The following is an 18,860-nucleotide window of genomic DNA, read 5'->3' on the forward strand; positions in this document are numbered from 1 at the left end:
AGGCTGTCTGCTGAGACGGTGCTGCAAAAGCTGCTCTAGGACAATCTCGAGCCAAATGACCCGCTTGTCCGCATCTGAAACATGTGTTTGTCCCTGCCAGACATACTCCCTTGTGTGGTCTCCCACATCTCATACATGCTGTAACCTCTGCGCCAGAGCTTGAGCCACTGCCTAAACCCAGACCTGACTTGATCTTGTTCCAGAACTTATTCTTCTTAGATTTTCTGTGGCCTCTGTCCCACTTCTTACTGCCTGCAACTGCTGCACTCAGAGAAGAAGAGTCTAACCTTTCCCCACCTGGGGTCTTGGAACCAGAAGACTGTGCCACTGACTGTTTTACCTTCCCCTCAACGATAGCACTAGCCTCCATTCTCCTAGCCATATCCACTATGGCATGGAAACTCTCCCTCTCTGCTGACTGTATCAAAGAGGAATACCTGGAGTGTAGCATTATAATATATCTACTTGACTTCTTTTGATCTGAGTCCAAATTCTGTCCAGCATATGGCAACAACTCCAGGAACCTGTCTGTGTACTCCTCCACACTCATCTGATCAGTCTGCCTCAACTGCTCGAATTCTATCATCTTCTGCTCTCTAGAGCTCTCAGGGAAAGCCCATCCTGCAAACTCATTTGCGAACTCCTCCCAGGACATACTGTCCGCTCTCGGGTTCACATAGTTCTTAAACCAACCACGTGCCTTCTTGCACTCCAGTGTGAACCCAGCCATCTGAATGGCTCTACTGTCATCGGCCCCTATCTCATCTGTAATAGTCTTGACCCTGTTCAGATACTCAAATGGGTCATCGCCTGCTCTGTACTGAGGAGCACCCAACTTCATGTAATCGGTCATCTTGACCTTGCTCCCTCCAGATGAGGTAGGTTTGGGTACTTGTGTTTCCGGGACAGTAGGTACTGGTGGTGGTGGAGGTGCAACATCCCCTGGGGTAGGGTTTGCTGTACTGGTATAGGGAGGTGGAGGTGGGTACATGGGGTACTGAGAGTATGGTGGGTAGTAAGGTGGGTATGGCATATGTGGAGGATAAGGGCTAAAACTGGGGTTATCCGATGTACCTCCCATCGAATACCCTGGATGGTGTGAATAGGGTGGGTAGTGATGTGGCTGGACATAACTCGAGGCCTGAGTGCCTCCTTCTGATTCTCCCATGCCCTCTTCCGGCATGCTCACACCGAGACTGCCATCCCTCCTCTGGTCTACTTCCATATCCTCAGACATTCCTCCCTGCACTGTTCCCCTTACTGATCTGCTTCTACCCAGATCCAAAGACCTTCTAGGGTCTCTAGCTACTCTGTCTCTGTTGGACCTACTGGACATTGCCCTAGGCAATGCTGGAGGACGGGCATCAGCGCCCTCGTCCTGAGGTGGCACTCCAGTCAATCGTGCAGATCGACGAGTTCCTCTCATTCTATCTTCTGAAAAACAGCACATAGCACAAGCAATCATTAGCATCATATGGTTCATGTGGAAACACATGAACCCTCATCACATACATAGCATCACATCATAGCATTTATGCACATGCATATCATCATGGCATATCATATCATCATATAGACAGGACTCTACATCCTATCCTAGTGGACATGATTTTCCTAGTGTGCTTGACCTTCTAGAACATCTATGAGCCCGACACTCTAGGTCCGACCATATGAACCTAGGGCTCTGATACCACTCTGTAACGACCCGGAAATCCGACCCGTTACCGGCGCTAGGATCCAGATCGGCTTAAGGCCGCCGGGACCCGTAGCAAGCCTACATACCTCCTGTAAACCTGTGGAATCCCATACATAACAACATATACATGATCTGTAAAAAAAATTTTTCTTTTCTGTTATCCAAGCAAAACCTGTGCATGCACAAAATCATACATAAACCCCACACTGGAGTCCTCATCAAATACTCCAATGGGGTATCATCATCATACATATCAGCTTGGATAATCATGGTCATTAACATCATTACTCATTAAACACTCTGTACATCATGGGGATTCACACACCTCTAGGTCAAGCACTACTATAATCCTCAATACATCATCAAATCATTCATTACATTACATGGTCATAAGTACTCATTACATCATGTTCATGTCCACTACTATCTATTACAACATACATGACTTGACTTCACTCTAGCCGACTTCTTGATCTATCCTGTACCTGCAACTCTGGGGATAAAGGGAGTGGGGTGAGCTACTAGAGCCCAGTGAGCAGAATAATAAAACATCAATTTAAATCATGCTTTCATGTATGCGCCATAACACAAACATTTCACAACAAGGATGAACTTGTCACCATTTAGCCCCTATCTTTCTTACTTATACATGCCGGGGGCGTAGAGCCGTAGCAGGCACACCCGGACTTCCATAATCTGTCATAGTGCTAGGGGCGTAGAGCCGTAGCAGGCACACCTGGACTCACATAGGCTATCATGACATACAAGGGCTAATGGATCATTCAACATTCATCCACATCAACAACAAAGTATGCAATGCAACATATTCGTGAATTCTAATGCAAACAACCTAACATATCTCATGGCATTCATGATGCGTGAATCATGCTAAAACATTTCATTAATTTGCTTTAAAACTTAAAGTTTATTCCACTCACCTCTGGCTAGCTCTGAAGAGACTCTGAAGCAGCTGGCTCACTGCTGGGGGTCTCGGTTTCTCGGGTCTGAACCTACACAGGTGGACTCAAATGAGGGACCAAACATACATGAATATGACTCTAAAAAACTCCCCAAAAACCCCCTAAAACATCCTGAAAACATCACATGAAAACATGCAAGAAATGGCTGAACAGGGCACTTTCGGCGGCAGGTTCGGCGGCCGAAAGTCCCTCTGCAGCCGAAAGTCATGCAGGTTCGGCGGCACTTTCGGCGGTCGAACCTCCCAGACAGAGACGAAACTTGAGTTTCGGGGGCAGGCTTCGGCAGCCGAAACTGCCTCCACAAGGGGGTTCGGCGGCCGAAAGTCACTTCGGCGGCCGAACCTGAGTTTCTGCCGAAGGGCAGAAACTTGGCTCCCTTGTGTCCACAGCCTCCAAAACGCCTCAAAACATGCATAAACTTGTTTCTACACATGCATACACATCATACATCACACCTAGGGGTCTCAAACTATAATATACCCCAACTACAACACTTCAAACAACACATTTCCAACATACATTGTTCAAATCACAACATAAACCCATAAACCTAACAACAAGCCTAAACATGCATTCTACCCCATCAACTTGCATAAAACTTTCATAAAACATAAAGGAAGCATAGATCGAAGCTTACCTCTTGAAGATCGAGAGGAAGAACGACCCTAGCTCGGAAAATGGAGGGATTTAGCTCCAAGACTTCCAAGCTCCAAACTTGCTTAAAAACACTCAAAAACTTTTGTGGAACCTTAAAACTCAAAGAAGATGGTGGGGATTGAAGGAAAAACACAAGATTTGGGAGAGGGAGGTCGGAAGCTTGCTGTGGTCGAAAATGGGAGAAAACTCTCCCATTTCGGCTAAGTGCCCCTTTTATAGGTGGCTGGCCAGGCCACGTTCGGGGGCCGAAGGTGCCTCCGCATGCATGCAAGGTTCGGCGGCCGAACTTGGAGTTCGGCGGCCGAACCTGCATTTCCCTCACTCAAAATTTTCGGGCGCCTAAAGTCCCTCCGAAAGCATGCATGTTCGGCGGCCGAACCTGGGTTTTCCTCCAAAGATTGTTCATGCCAAAAAACTTATTTAATTCTTACTTAAAAACATGAAATACATTAAAACATTTCATAAAATCATAGTTTTACCCTTCTAGAGGTTTCCGACGTCCGAGGTCCCACCGGACGGTAGGGATTCCGATACCGGAGTCTAGCCGGGTATTACAAGTATAGTCATGTAATGAATAGTATTAATCAGTTATGTAATGTAATGATGTTATTGAGGATAGAATTGTGCTTGACCCTAGTATGTTGTAAATCCCTTTTTGGTTACATGATCTTTTAATGAAATATTTTATGATGTTATGTAAACCAAACTTAATACTTGTTATGTCACCCCATTGGAGCATTGATGAGGACTCCAAGGAGGGGTTAATGTTTATGATTATGTTTATGAATAGTGCATGCATAGGTTGAGTTTGGTGAATGAATGAAAAGAAAAGTTCAAAATTTTATGTATGTGTTGATCATGTATGGGATTAAACAAGTGTACAGGTTGTATGTCAGGCTTGCTACGGGTCCCGGCGGCCTTATGCCGATCTGGATCCTAGCGCCGGTAGCGGTCCGGATTCCGAGTCGTTACACGAGCCTTCCCTCAGAAACCTCCTCAGAAGGAAGAACAGGATCCGTCCTTACTAGCTCGGTGCCCTCGACCGGCCTGACAATGACCCTCGGAGCCTTTTTCGTCCCCTCAATAGAGGTCCGTTGAGACCTGGGGGCTTGGGAAGACTGAGGAGCCGAGCTCGACCTGCTGCGGCTGGATGGCCTGGAAGACTTGGTACCTCGGGAGCTCGGCTTGGGAGCTCGGAAAGAAGCCAGAGCAGGAGGTCGGCTAGCCGACCTGGAGGAAATGACTTCAGCCACCCTCTGGGTAGTCTCTCCCACTGATTGCCCAGCTCGGAGGGCGTCCAAAGCAGCATTCATGCTCTCCCGAGATAGCGTGAAGTTCTTCGGGGGTTTGATTTGGTCCATTTTCACATCGGAAGCTGCAAAGATTCAAAACCAGAACGAATTAGAATAGCCCTCAGTAAAAATCATAAAGACAAGACAAAACAGTTAAATGAAATAAAGTACCCGCGTCCTTGATATCCCGAAGATTAGATGCGAACATACACTTTTCGACATCATACTTCTTTTCAACAGAAGTCAGTCGAATGTACCCGACCTGCTCGGTAAGGCTCAGTTGGGGCAGGTCGTTGCAGCCTAGAGAGACGTTCTCCCAGGAGAGATCCACCTCCCAAGACAACCCGGACTCCTTCTTCAGCTCAACCACCGCAAATCCCTCCACCCAGCCCTTTATCGAGTCTTTATGACCCGAGGAGATTGACAGCCCCTCGCGAGGGGCAAAGTAGTAAAAAACTTGGCTTGCCTTTACTAGCCTAAAGAAAGTGACGAACAGACGCGTCGTGGATGTGAACCTCCAGCTCAGACAGACAGAGCTAACCAGAGGTGAGTGGAATTTAACTTAATGTTTTAATATGAGAACTGAATATTTTATCATGCTTCATGCATCATGAATATGCTATAGGGTGAGTGCATTAGTGTACACAAAGATGATGCATTGCATTTATCCTTGTACTTGGCATGGCTCCTTGTACATTGCTTCTGTGAGACGGCACGGACTTCGTGAGGATTCATTAGCCCTCAGAGGAAAGACCTGGAACAGCCTTACGAGGACCAGGCATAAAGACCTGGAACAGCCCTACGGGGACCAGGCACATGGTACTTAGGTACCCCAGATGAGATAGAGGGAGTTTTGATCCGTCCGGCCGAGGTTATGTGATTATGTGTTGCATTCCATGAGAGCATGTTTTAGCACCTATATTTGCTTATTCTACTCACTGGGCTATCGTAGCTCATCCCTCTCCCCTAACTTCAGTTGTGCAGGTTCAGAGATCAGAGAGAACTCAGCAGGGTACAGGAAGAGTACAGAGTCTTGTAATAGCTAGTGTGGACATGTATATGTAAAGAGATAAGGTTTATGTATAGTGTATAGAATGGTGCTTGACTATAAGAATTGTAATCCCTTTGTGGAGTCACATGATCAGTTTATGTATGTTTACATATATTGTTGTATGTTTATGAGCAAAACCAGGCTTAACATTATGAGATTGATCCGCCTAGAGCCATGAGGAGCTCTAGTAGGGATTGGTAGAGCACAGAGAGAGTGCATGCACAGGTTAAGCCTTGGAAGAAAGAAAAGTTTTATGTTTTTACAGAAAATGTATGATCATGTATGGGATTTCACAGGTATACAGACAAGATAGCAGGCTTACTACGGGTCCCGGCGACCTTAAGTCGATCTGGATCCTAATGCCGGTGGCAGTTCGGTTTCCGGGCTGTTACAGTGATGCTAGACTCTAGATTAACGACGTTAGGGAGATTTGGGCTATCCATGGAAGAATGAAGAGCGTACCTTGAAAATAATGAAGGCAGAAGAACAGAGCTAGCAATGCGCACGGAGAACAGAGGAAAGTAAGAGTTTGGAGAAGACAGAGAATTCGAAATTTGAAACAACAATGAGACGAAAAGATGTTTTGAGGAGGACTGTCCTTGGGCGGCGCGGTCATAATGACTCTCGATATTTACCCCCTCATTATTCGTGCAATAACTGATGAGAAGGTAAAGGGGCAATTGATGACCGCTGAATTTCACCATCCTGTTACGAGGCCGGGCTCATAACGACAGTCCCCATTTTAAGGCTTCTAAGTCTTCTTAATGGGCCGGCCTAGTCTGTTCGGCCCTAAGATCAGACCTCCCCTGGGCTTCAGTCCTAATCTCATCTTTCGGCCCAGTCTGGAGGAGAAGAAGTAGCCAGCCCATCCGCCTAGTGGGTCCATCCGCATGCGTGCCATGAGAGAATTAAATGGCCATTACGCATGGAGCAGATATCTGATATTCTCGTACGTCCGTATCCATATGGCAGAGACAGGTGGCCCAATGGCAGTGAAGCCGTTACACGTTACTGACAGATAAAGGAAAAGAATAAAAGGGGGGAAACATTCTTCTCTGAGATCAAGCTTACTCAACCATCATAAAATCATATTTTCTAGATTTCAGACTATCATTAGTATATAAAGTATAAAATTTGTCTATAAAAAAGTTAGGGTAAACTGTAATTTAGTCCCTCTGGTTTAGTGAAATATAATCTTTCGTCCCTCTGTTTTAAAAAACCTTCAATTTAGTCACTGTGATTTTTAAAAACTATGCCATTAGTCCCTCCCGTTAGATTTTCAGTTAAATCACCGTTAATTTTAGTTAAAAGACTAAAATACCCATATCAGTTTCTTCTTCAATACTTTCCACGACTTTGTACATTTTCTTTCTTTCTCTCTCCAGAAAGAAAAAAAAAATTCTTTTTGCCTTTTTATTCTGTGATTTTTAACGCATCACATCTTTGTTATGGTGTTGAAGATTTGAATTTTGCATATTCCGCTTATTAACTTGCAGGTACTTTTTGTTTTTAATCTTACGGTGGTGTTTGAACTGGGTTGAATCAGGCAGAGTATTTAACGTGAACCGATTATCAGCAGAGGAAGCAAAAGAAGGAGCAGCAATGTCAAACGTCTTATTCGTAGAGAAGAACCCAGAAGCCAAAATTTAGTTAGCAACCAAAAATCCATGCCTAGAAAAGAACCCACATCCAATTTTTCAGAAACTAGAACCAAAATTAACTTAGGGAAGAGGAATTATAAGCCAAAATTAGAAATGAGCAATGTTGGATATTTAATGCAAGGTAAAGCCAATCTTAGAAGTAAAAAAGAAAAGCTGATGCTGAAAGATAGAAAAGAGAAGAAGGATGGCTAATGGCTGACCTGGACTCCAGGTGAGTCGAAGTCTACAACACGGATCTTAGCACCAACTTCACCCAGAACCCGAGGCTCCACTCTATCATTCAGCGAAGCATCCCTGATTAAATCAACAGCATTGGCCTGGATCAAGCTATAGCGATCAACGGAGATGGTGGCTTCCACCTGCCGCTCGCTATGAGCCTCCTGATAAAACCCAGGAACCGAAGCCTTCCCCAAAGGAATCCCATGATACATGACAGTGAATTTAGACTCGCTGTACTTGATCCCTACCTTGTTGGGATTAACGGCAGTGAATAGCATGTGGATAGTTAAAGAGAGTGAAGCGGTGGTGGCGCCAGTGGTCATGGTGGTTGTGCCGATGGTCGGGTCAAGTGAATTGAGATTAGAAGCGGGGATGCCCATGTACTGGACCCCGACTTGTTGGAGATCGAACTCAGGTTTCTTAGGCTTGACGGTGAGAATAATGATAAGAAAGATAGCGAGAACAAGGAGAGCAAGGAAGGAGAAGAGAAGGAAGAGACAACAGCAGCAGCAACAACCTTTCAAGGAGGCTGACTTGGAAGACGACGACGTTGGGTAGTAAGGATGGTGGTGGTGGGTGTTTGAACTCTGCGGTGGGCGTAATGGTCTGTGGTCACCATTCAGGCTAGTGCTCGGTTGTGCAGGTGGCGACATTTCGAGGGATTAGTTTCCTTCGCCTAAAGCTGCCATTCAGGCTAGTGCTCATTTCTAAGTTTGGGATGCGGGTGTAAAGAAGAAGAAGAGAATGATATTAATAATGGGTATTTTAGTCTTTTAACTAAGATTAACGGCGACTTTAACTGAAAATCTAACGGGAGGGACCAATGGTATAGTTTTTAAAAATCACAGTGACTAAATTGATGATTTTTTAAAACAAAGGGACAAAATGTTACATTTCACTAAATCAGAGAGACTAAATTACAGTTTAACCAAAAAGTTATAACGGAAGAACAAAATTAATATTCATATAATATAAAATATGACTAAATACATATTTACACCCATATTGGAGTATTTTTTATTTATTAAATATTTTAATTTTAATTATAAATACTTAAATTTAAAAAAAAATATTATTTTTAAATATATTTTATTAAAATTATAGTTTTAAAGTTATATTTAAAAATAATTTTTTAAATTTATGATTTTAAAGTTATATTTAAAAGTTTTTTTTTTAATTTTAAGTGTTTAAAATAATATTTTTTAAAATTTAAATATTTAAAATTATATTTTTTAAAATTTAGTGGTTTATTAAATACGATTAAAATTAACTTAAATATTGACAAATAAAAATATTAAAATATATATTTTATCTATAAAATATTTTAAATAATATAAAAAAAAATCTTAATTAAAAGTTAAACAATAAAACTAAAACCCTTAAATCCTTTTATCAAACAGAAACCCTTAAATACAGAATCCAAATATTTCTCTCTCAACTCTCAACACTGCCGCCCGTCCCCTCGGCTTCTCCAGCCTCCCGTTGATCGGACGTCTGCTCCTCACGCTGTCAACCTGGTTGCTTCTTCGCTCTCCTCTGCCGCTTCCTCTGGTCCTCGTTGCTGCTTCCGCTGCCTTCCGGTGCTGCTCCTCGTCCTCAATCTCGCCGCCGTTGCTCATCACTGCGTCCTCAGTAACTGCAGGTTAAATGGGTTTTGAGATTGTGGTTTCATATGTGTGCTTTCTAAGATTTGTGTGTTGAGGTTGTATTTGTGAGATTTATTGAAAATTTGTTGAAAGAAAGGCTACTGTGAATGGGTTGAGAGTTGATTTAGTGAGATTATGGAAATGGGTTTTTGAATTTTATTGAAATGTTAATGTGAGATTTCTGAAATTCTTGGAATACCAACATTTATGTAAATGTACTGACAGTTGTATGTAAAGTCAGGACTTCAAAGCAATTGACGTATCACAATTTTATATGTGGTATAAGCTTCCTCTGGTTAGATTAAGTTAGATAGCATACCATTACTAGAAATGTAGATTTCTGCCCTGTGGGAGTTTGTACAAGGATTTACCCCACGTATTTCCTCTAGCAGAAGTTGACTCAATTTACCTTTATCCATACTTTGATGGAAAATGTATTTTCTAAGAGGTCACTCTGGCCGCCTATCCATGAAAAATCTTATGTTTCCCTTCACATCTTTGTTCTCAAATTGCAGCTTACATCCTCACACAATTTTTTAGTACTTATATTTTATTTCTATTCTTTTAACATCAATATGCTATTCTCTCAGATTTGGAAAAATGAATTTCAACAATGTCAAAGTTCCTAAGGTGCCAGGTGGTGGTGCAGCATCCACTTTGCTTAAGCTTGGTGTTATTGGTGGTATTGGCATGTATGCAGCTGCTAACAGTCTCTACAATGTTGAGGGTGGGCATCGGGCCATTGTGTTCAACCGTATTGTTGGAGTCAAAGACAAGGTAATTACTTTATTATACTTCACATTTTAATTTGTGAGGAAGTTCATATCCAACTAGAACTTTGTCATCAGAAATGACTTCTCATATATGGTTTTCTGTTGGACATTTAATTTTCCTTTCCCATATTTCTCTAGTACTTGTTCCATTCTGATTATTTGTTATGTTTCATAAGCATTCTTAACTTACTAGCATGCCACCCATACTATGCATCAGGTAAAATCGTTCATTTTAATGATATCTTTTGAGATGATATATGTTTAAAATTAGATGAAGGAATTATATTTAAATAAATAATAACATTTATCATTAAATATTGAGAAATATATATAACCATAACATATTAACTTATAATGATACAAATTTGATAAGTCAAAAAGTACTCAAATGTTTATAATATAATAAATCTGATTTAACATTTATTATATAAATTGTTAAATTTATTTCAAAATGTTTCCTCACAACTGATATGTGGTTTGCTTTTATTTTTATATTGAGTCCACCATCCTTGTAAAAAATGTTTTAACAATTTAACTCACTTCTATATTTATTTAATCAAACAATTAATTTTTATCAGTAGACAGCTTTATATACAAATATCTATACATGTATCCTAGTATCACTTGAACCATTGAGTTCTAAAATAAAGGTCATTTTGTCTTTATTTTCTATACCAAGACTGTTATGGAATATTTATTTATCATTAAATTAAAATTCTGTTACTGCATCTTTTAGGCAGTACTATAAGTATATTATTTTCATTTTTTAAAGTTTATTTAATCTATTGAAGAAAAATTGTTGGCTTTTATATAAGATTAAGTTAAGTTAATAATTAATGCATATACTTATTGAATTTAAAAAATAGTGAATAGTACTGATAGAGTTAAGAACTATGAAGAACTGATTTCTCCTTTTCTCCCTTTTGTCACTAGCAATAGATGCTGAAAAATAAGAAGAAAGCAAATATGATAATGGAAATGGCTGCCAAGAGCTCCTAGGGATAGATCCTCGTGCAGAGAAAATTCTGCCCCCCTGAAAACAGAGAAAAATTCTAGAATACTCTGATGCCTTCTCTCATCACCCTTCTTTCTCTTTATACTCATTCTGTTAGCCTTCTCTTCTAGAATATTCCCCCTTTTTGCCAGCTGTCCATCAACATGATTCTAACCTCTGCATTTCCCTCTTGCATTTCTGCAATTCTCCACATCTCTAACAAGTACACTGAAATTAGATTTGCTTCTCAGGAGGAAAATGTATTGTAGAAAAGTGAGACGAACTAAAGAAGTAATGTTATTGGGTCATCTATTCCATTATGAGGAAAAAGTAAGTCCTTGTGCAGTGAAAAGATGTATACATGAGGGGCCAATTAAAAAATATTATTGGACATGCAACCTTGGAATTATAGAAAGAATAGAGGGAAATGTGAACATTGTCTAAAACATAGTAAATAGTGGTAGATTGAAAAGCAGGCAGTGCACATTAGGGGAGTAATAAAGAAGTATTAAAAAAACTGTTCATTGTATAAAAATTGATGGAAACAGCAGTCAAAGCACTATGCAAACTACCAACCGCATTTAGGGATTAAAGTAGAATTTCCAGATCGTCCACCATGAGGGACGGCTGGTATAACTTGGAACTTCACCTAATGGGAGTGTTGATCGAGTCTTGCCAATTGGATAAACCCTCATCAGGCAGCTCATTCCATTTTAATGTAACAGTAAATATTTTCTACATCCAACTATCTTCACTTTTTTTTATTATTGTTTTCGTAAACTTTATGATATATAGTTTAATTTTCATGTGATTAATGTTAAGAAGTATGCTGGGAGGGGCTAGTTTTAAGTAGTGTAACCAGTTCTAAGTATTTTGATATGTTGCTTGCTGCTGAATACTTATGGTCTCTATGTACCTGCACTTCTCATTACCCTTAATTTTGCCCTTTTGATCCTACTTTCATTCAGCAACACCCCCCCCCCCCCCCCCAACCAAAAAAAAAGAAAAGAAAAGAAGAAAAGGCTCAATAGAAACTGATAATGGCAATAACAGTTAGTAACAGAGAAAATCAGTCTCTATGGTCCTCTACTAATTTGTTAGCGAGTGTTTTCAAGCTTTACCTTCATTTGTTCTTGTTGAATGGACCATATCTTGTCTTAATCATTTCTGTAGATTGGTACTGTGAGAGCTACTGGCACCTTGACATTCTTCTGTACTAATGTTCTGCATTATGGTGATGACATTGTATATTCTTTTGAGGCGCTTTAGTTTTTCTGGCATCTCATGCGAGAATTTTGTTTTGCTTCGGCATTGATTGGGTTGAGGATGAGGCACTGAGTAATAGAAGGCAGAGTTATAGTGCTCAATTGGTCTTGACAATTTGGCTTTTCAACTTATTCTGGATAATATTGCTCCTTACCATGATATTGCTAACATTTTTCAAAAATTTACCCTTTATTTTTTTAATTTCTGGATTTTAATATTTACTAGGACAATTTGCTTGTTGATCGTGCAGGTTTACCCAGAAGGAACACACCTTATCATTCCATGGTTTGAACGCCCAGTCATTTATGATGTCCGGACGCGACCCCATCTGGTAGAGAGTACTTCAGGGAGTCGTGATCTCCAAATGGTAAATTTATTCTGCCTTCATTTTTCGTGTATTTAGTTTGTAGCAAATTGGTATAGAATTCTCATTTGTAAGATTTTTTTTTTATCTGATGCAGTTAAAAAAATTATTGAAACTTCCAATTTTGAAATCTCAGCTGGACCATTTTTATCATAATTATTTATTGGTTCCCAAATTTTATATTTTGGGCCTTGTTTTTTTTTTTCTGCTAAAGATGTTTGATATTATACGTGCCCCTAGGAGATTCTCCAACTTCCCTTTGTTCTAATATGCTTTTCATAGTCTTTCTAATCTATGCTATTTTGACCTTGCTTTCAGGTTTCTGTGTTTAGGAAACCTTGGAAGCTCATTACTAACTTCCCTCCTCCCCCATTTCTTCTCTCTCTCTCTCTCTCTCTCTCTCATGTATGTTGTCCAACTTAGATTTTCCTTTTTTTTTTCTTTTTAAATCTTCAAACTTAGTACTTCCTTGCGTACCATTGGATTAGGTTCTAATAGCTGATGGTTGCCATTCTTTTTCATTTGTCAATGATTATTGCCTATTATTTGTGCTTATTCTTGGTGTTCTCTGTTGGTGTTCTCTGTTGCTGTTCATTATTAATAATCCTTAGAATCCAAATGTTTGAAACTTTAGGTCTTAAAATTGCTGTACAGGTTAAGATTGGGCTTCGAGTTCTTACTCGTCCTGTGGCAGCGCAATTGCCTACAATTTATCGAACACTTGGTGAAAACTATAATGAAAGAGTTCTGCCTTCTATCGTTCATGAAACGTTGAAAACTGTGGTTGCACAGTATAATGCCAGCCAGCTTATTACTCAGAGAGAGGTAATGAATCCTAACTATTTGGATCTCTGATGCAACTTGTTATCTTTTGTTCCATCACATCCTTGTCTAAAAGTTTGTAGTAGTGCAGTTTGTGTAAATACTTCACAGTTCATCAAGCATGCATTTACACATTCTCAAAATTATTTTCTGGTGCTTGTTTCTCTATGTTTGTCCAAGGATTATTTTCATTGGAGACCTCTGACAATATTTGGTAGGCTGTTAGCAGAGAAATACGGAAGATTTTGACAGAAAGAGCAGCCCACTTTAACATTGCTCTAGATGATGTATCCATTACAAGCCTGACTTTTGGGAAAGAATTTACTGCTGCAATTGAAGCGAAACAGGTGGCTGCACAAGAAGCTGAGAGGGCTAAATTTATCGTGGAAAAAGCTGAACAAGACAAGAAAAGTGCTATTATTAGAGCAGAGGTGAGAAAAGAAATACCTAGTTCACATCTACTTGACTTATCAGCCGCTGCAGGAAAAATGAACAAAATAATGGATTAATCTCCCAAGGTTTATCCATGGCCCTGGCACCAGTTTCTATATAGAAAAATTAGTTTGCAGCGGTAGATTGGGTTGTGAGTGCAGAATCCATTTTCTTATTGTTTTTATTGTTTTTATTTTTTTTTTCTCTGAGTGTTAACCTTCAAATTCACAACCCCATCAAATTATTTCTACCTCTGTGGTTGACAGGGAGAGGCCACGAGTGCCCAGCTGATAGGTCAGGCTATGGCAAACAATCCTGCATTTATCACACTTAGGAAGATAGAAGCGGCAAGAGATGTTGCTCAGACGATCTCAAATTCAGCCAACAAGGTTTTCCTGAATTCAGAAGATCTGCTACTGAATCTTCAAAAGATGGAGTTGGAGGTTCATGGGAAGAAATAGGCATCTCTCTTCTTATCTTGGTGTTTTCATTCCAATCCAAGAGCAAGCAATTGGGAATATTTCCTGAGCTATTAATGGTGACATGGGACTTTTTTTTTTTTTTAAAAAAATTCATTTGTTTTAATGGATCCTTTGAAACAGCCAAGCAGGGGGTTTAGATATGACGTGAGAATCATAATTGGAGATGCATAGTCTCCTTAGGAACTTAATGGGATATTTAAATTGGAAGGTAATCATTAGTGGGATGCTTGTTTTGCCTGATAATATTTTCATATGAATTAAAAAAAATTGTAGTTATATATTTAAATAATAAATTTTAATTATTTTATTTTTTTTACTTAATAATTTGATTTTTTAAAACTTTTTAATATATATATATATATTTAAGTAAGATATGTTAATAGTTAATAAATAAATTATTATTTTAAAAGGAACAGTGACTTGTAGTTTGAGATGGTAAAAAGAAAAAAAGTGAGCTTTTCATTATTAATGAGAATATTCTTTTAGGTACTTTCTTTGGTGTATAAAAAATGCACATAACTCGATTTCATAGTGAGGGTTAAAGCTCTTTGGGTTGAATCCCTCTGTTTGTATCTCTTCTGTTGGGCCTAGAGGCTTTATATTATATCTAGGCTATGACCGTGTATTTTTATTCTCAATAAATATATTTTTCTCAAAAAAATTTTTTATATATATATATATATATATATTGACCTTTTCGATAAACAAAAAAAAAAATCCTCTGATTTGGATTTACTTCCTGGTTTCTCTTGATCACCTTAGGTGATCTTTCTTTGTAGGCACTCTTCTCTTCCCCGTCACCTAATCCTTCTCATCTCCCTCATTAAGTCCTACCACCAACCTTACCTACCTTAAACTTCTCTCTGTTTCCTTCATGTCGATCAGTGACCAAATTATAGTTGACTTAATCCATAAGGTGAAAAATATGCATTGTGAAAATAACATCCTGCAACGGAGAACAGACTCCAAAACGAGCAATGTCCTGAAATGGAAAACAGACTCCAAAACGAGTAGAGCCCTATAGAAGAGAGTTCTGGTTGGGAAAATCATTTCCAACAGAACTTCCAGTGTGGCCATAGTTCAAGTAGTCCTAAGCAAAACATAGCATATGAGGATGGAGCTCAAAACAATACCACAAGGACAGAATAAATTTTTATTTTGCTTCAGCCATTAGGTAGATAAGTATTATGTCCTCAACAACAAACCTTGGAACATCCATAACCAGTTGTTGTGTCTTATGGAATGGCCACCAAATGTAAGCTTGCATGATATCCCTTTTATCCAATCTCCCTAATGGATTTAAATAGAGGGACTTCCATCAAACAAAATCACACAAAATAATGCTAAAACCATAAGTAATTTCGCAAGAGATTTTCTAGATTTTGGTTTAACGAATGATAGAATTGTGGGTTATCCTAACATGCTCTGGTCCAAACTATAGTAAATTTAGAGAAGCACTTGGATTTATGATTTCACATCAAGAATCAAGAGGACTGCGTTCAATGGATTCAATTCAAATAAGAAATTACCAGACTTCTGCTATAATTGTGGATCATTGGTCTGTCACATATTCTAGGAAGAAATATAGAAATAAGAGGAATTTAAATGTATAGTAGGGAATATTATGGCTATTATAGGCTGTTACAGATAGTAGTGAGGTTGTTATAGCTATAAGTGGACAGCTGTCAAGTTAGTTACTGAGAAATAGTATATATCTCAGCACAACACACGTACAGCTTACCTGCTTCCATCTAAAACCTTCTTCTCTATCCAAACAGTCTCTTCTTCTCAATTCTTCTCTCTTCTTCTTCTACATTTCTCTTTATTCCGCCTTATTTCAACCTATTAAAGCTATTGCCCTAACATTTGGTATTAGAGCTAGCGAAATTGTGGGCGCTTGTTTTCGAAATTCGAAACCAGATTGTGGGCAATTGTTTTCGAAGTTCGAATCCATGATTCGATCAGCCATAGTAAGTCAGGAGATGGTGAGGATCGCGGAGTTAGAAGAACAACTTAGAATACTCCAAGAGAACACCCAAAAGAACAACGACGAACTGAAAGAATTTAAAGAGGAGGTGCAGAAAAACTCTCGAGATACTAATGTGATTTTGGCTTAGTGCGATCCTTGATGATTAAGCATGTATCGGAGAAAGGGAAAGAAACTAGTAGTTCCAGTGAGGGTGGAAACAGAGCATCACAAACAGTTTCTGGAAATGACAAAGTATTATTTTTAGCCCAGAATCAGTTCAATCAAGCTAAAGAGAAAGGTATTTTAGGCTCTCAACCTGTAATTTCTCTACCACAGCCTCTAAAACTCTCCAAACTCCCACCAAATACCCACTAAAATCCTGCTTTAGGTGTGGAGACAAATATTTTCCTGGGCATCAGTGCAAACCCAAAACCTTAAATGCAATTTGTGCAGAAGAAAAAGGGGAGGAGGGGGAGATGAAGAGTGGTATGAAACTACAAAAATTTATCGGATTAGTAATGGAAATTTTTGTTACTAATTATTAAAAATCCGTTACTAAAACTATTTTGTAACGGATTTGTAATTGGAACTTTCCGTTATAGCAAACCTCGTTGCTAATGCAATCCGTTACTAATTTAGTAACGGATTTATAATGGAAAATCCATTACTAAATTTGATTTCCTTTTAGTTGGTTTTAGTAATTAGTTTTAATAACGGATTTGTAATTGGAACTTTCCGTTATAGCAAACCTCGTTACTAATGCAATCCATTATTAATTTAGTAACGGATTTGTAACGGAAAATCCGTTATTAAATTTGATTTCCTTTTCGTTGGTTTTAGTAACGAATTTTTCTGTTACAGAAATCTGTTACTAATTTTGAAAAAGCAGTAACAAAATTTTCCATTACTATTTTTAACGGACCATTAACAACTTAATCCGTTACTAATCCATTATTATTTATAAAATTACAATAAAATATTACAAATTATATACTCTAACCGGACAATTTAACCTGTAAATACACTTAACTATTATAACTCATCTCAATAACAAATGTAAAAACTAGATGTCATACATATAATGAATAAACTCAAATCCAATATCATATATTATGTAAATCAAATCAAACATATATCCAAGTATCAAGTTGTGCAATTTTAAACTAAAAAAATTAACAAATTATTTATTATTCTAATACATATGGGTAATGAAAAAAGAAACTATAAATGTGTAGTGTTCTCGTCCTCGTCCTCATCATTAGCTTCATCTGCTTGATCAGGAGGATGTGCAGAAGTTCCCTCACCAGGAGCTGAAGGTTGGCTGTCTTACCCTTGACTCACGAGCTGCCTAAGTAAATCCTTCACCTGTGAGAGCTTAGAGGTAATCCGCACGTTTTGCTCATGCAATACTTATTCATTATCCTCACACTCCTGTAGCTTGCGTCTGAGATTAGCCATTTCATCTTGAAGATCCTGATTTTGCTGAGCTAATGTGAAGGATGTACTAGCAGAAGGCTTGTTTGGGAAGAAAATTGAAGCCTGTGATCCAAGACTGTACACCCTTCTTTTTTTCTCTCCACCTACTGCCTCAAAGTATAACTGAGCCTCATCAATGTGAGATGCTTTAGTACTGTTATTATCTGTCTGTGATACTTGCTCTTTCAAAGTCAGAAAGCGGTTCTTCAAAAAAAAAAAACCATGTGATATAACAGTATAAACTATAAATCAAATAATTTACTATAAATTTATTTAATTTCTCACATGAATGACTTTTGAGCGTGCATCAACAAACTTTGAGGTACCCTTCTTCTTATGAGTAGTCTCAAATAACTCATGAGGTAGAGGATCTATGCCTAGTCTTTCGCGCTGCAAGTTAAATATAAATAGTAATAACATGTTTGAATATAAATTCACAACAAATTGGATAAAATTTAAAGCATTTGAAAAAATTTAAGTGAAAATGAATAGTACATACCATCTGTTGTTGATGCGTATACTGATATATGGATCCTCCACAATGTCTTGATGGGCCAACGCCTTATCCACCTATTTCACTCTTTCTGTTATTTGAAAATTTTTTGCATTGGTTTTGATACTCATTTGCTCCCCAAGCGGATTGCCATGCATCCATTACTCCTTCTGTCAATGATAGCCTCTTCTCCTTCTCATTCCTTATATTACATATAAGGCTACGATAGCGCTCAACAGCTTTCTTCTTCCAAGCTATCTTCATAACCTGCTCTATTGCCTCCTCTCATAAGAAGTATTTCTGTAATTACTTACATTTAGTGACAAATAATGCACAGTAAAAATAATCACATGTACTGTAAAATTCGTATTACCTTAAATTCTTGCCAATAGAATTCTTCAACCTCTTCTGGTACATTTTTCCAATAAAAGTCATCTGCTACTAATTTTGTTTTGAAGATCAAGGTAATCCGCCTAGCAATCGGATCAGAAAGTTGCATGCTGTAAAAGAATAATTGACAAAATTATTAGTTTGAAATAAGCACAAAAATTAAATGCATAGTTAAAAATACTTATAAATTTTACTCG

The 18,860-nt window shown here is 38.6% G+C and overlaps 2 protein-coding genes across 2 annotated transcripts; one reads left to right on the plus strand and one right to left on the minus strand.

Moving 5' to 3' along the window:
• Window positions 1-7,424: 7,424 nt before the first annotated feature.
• LOC110627546 lies at window positions 7,425-8,209 on the minus strand. The gene has a single exon (XM_021773895.2). It carries the CDS (start codon window positions 8,207-8,209, stop codon window positions 7,526-7,528), a length of 684 nt encoding a protein of 227 aa, XP_021629587.1. The 3' UTR covers window positions 7,425-7,525.
• A 748-nt stretch (window positions 8,210-8,957) lies between these two features.
• LOC110627256 (prohibitin-1, mitochondrial) lies at window positions 8,958-14,642 on the plus strand. Its single transcript, XM_021773504.2, has 6 exons — window positions 8,958-9,198; window positions 9,793-9,979; window positions 12,486-12,602; window positions 13,254-13,424; window positions 13,640-13,852; window positions 14,120-14,642. The coding sequence occupies exons 2-6, from the start codon at window positions 9,803-9,805 to the stop codon at window positions 14,312-14,314; spliced, it is 873 nt and encodes a 290-aa protein (XP_021629196.1). The 5' UTR covers window positions 8,958-9,198; window positions 9,793-9,802; the 3' UTR covers window positions 14,315-14,642.
• Window positions 14,643-18,860: the final 4,218 nt, after the last annotated feature.

This window comes from Manihot esculenta, chromosome 12, assembly GCF_001659605.2.
Source record: "Manihot esculenta cultivar AM560-2 chromosome 12, M.esculenta_v8, whole genome shotgun sequence".
Taxonomy (NCBI): domain Eukaryota; kingdom Viridiplantae; phylum Streptophyta; class Magnoliopsida; order Malpighiales; family Euphorbiaceae; genus Manihot; species Manihot esculenta.

Bases quoted from the DNA above. Each gene is read 5' to 3' on its own strand.
- LOC110627256 (XM_021773504.2), top strand. From the start codon at position 9,803: ATGAATTTCAACAATGTCAAAGTTCCTAAGGTGCCAGGTGGTGGTGCA. The intron at 9,980-12,485 runs GTAATTACTTTA...TTGATCGTGCAG, and splicing joins TTGTTGGAGTCAAAGACAAG to GTTTACCCAGAAGGAACACA. The intron at 13,425-13,639 runs GTAATGAATCCT...AATATTTGGTAG, and splicing joins AGCTTATTACTCAGAGAGAG to GCTGTTAGCAGAGAAATACG.
- LOC110627546 (XM_021773895.2), bottom strand. From the start codon at position 8,209: ATGTCGCCACCTGCACAACCGAGCACTAGCCTGAATGGTGACCACAGA.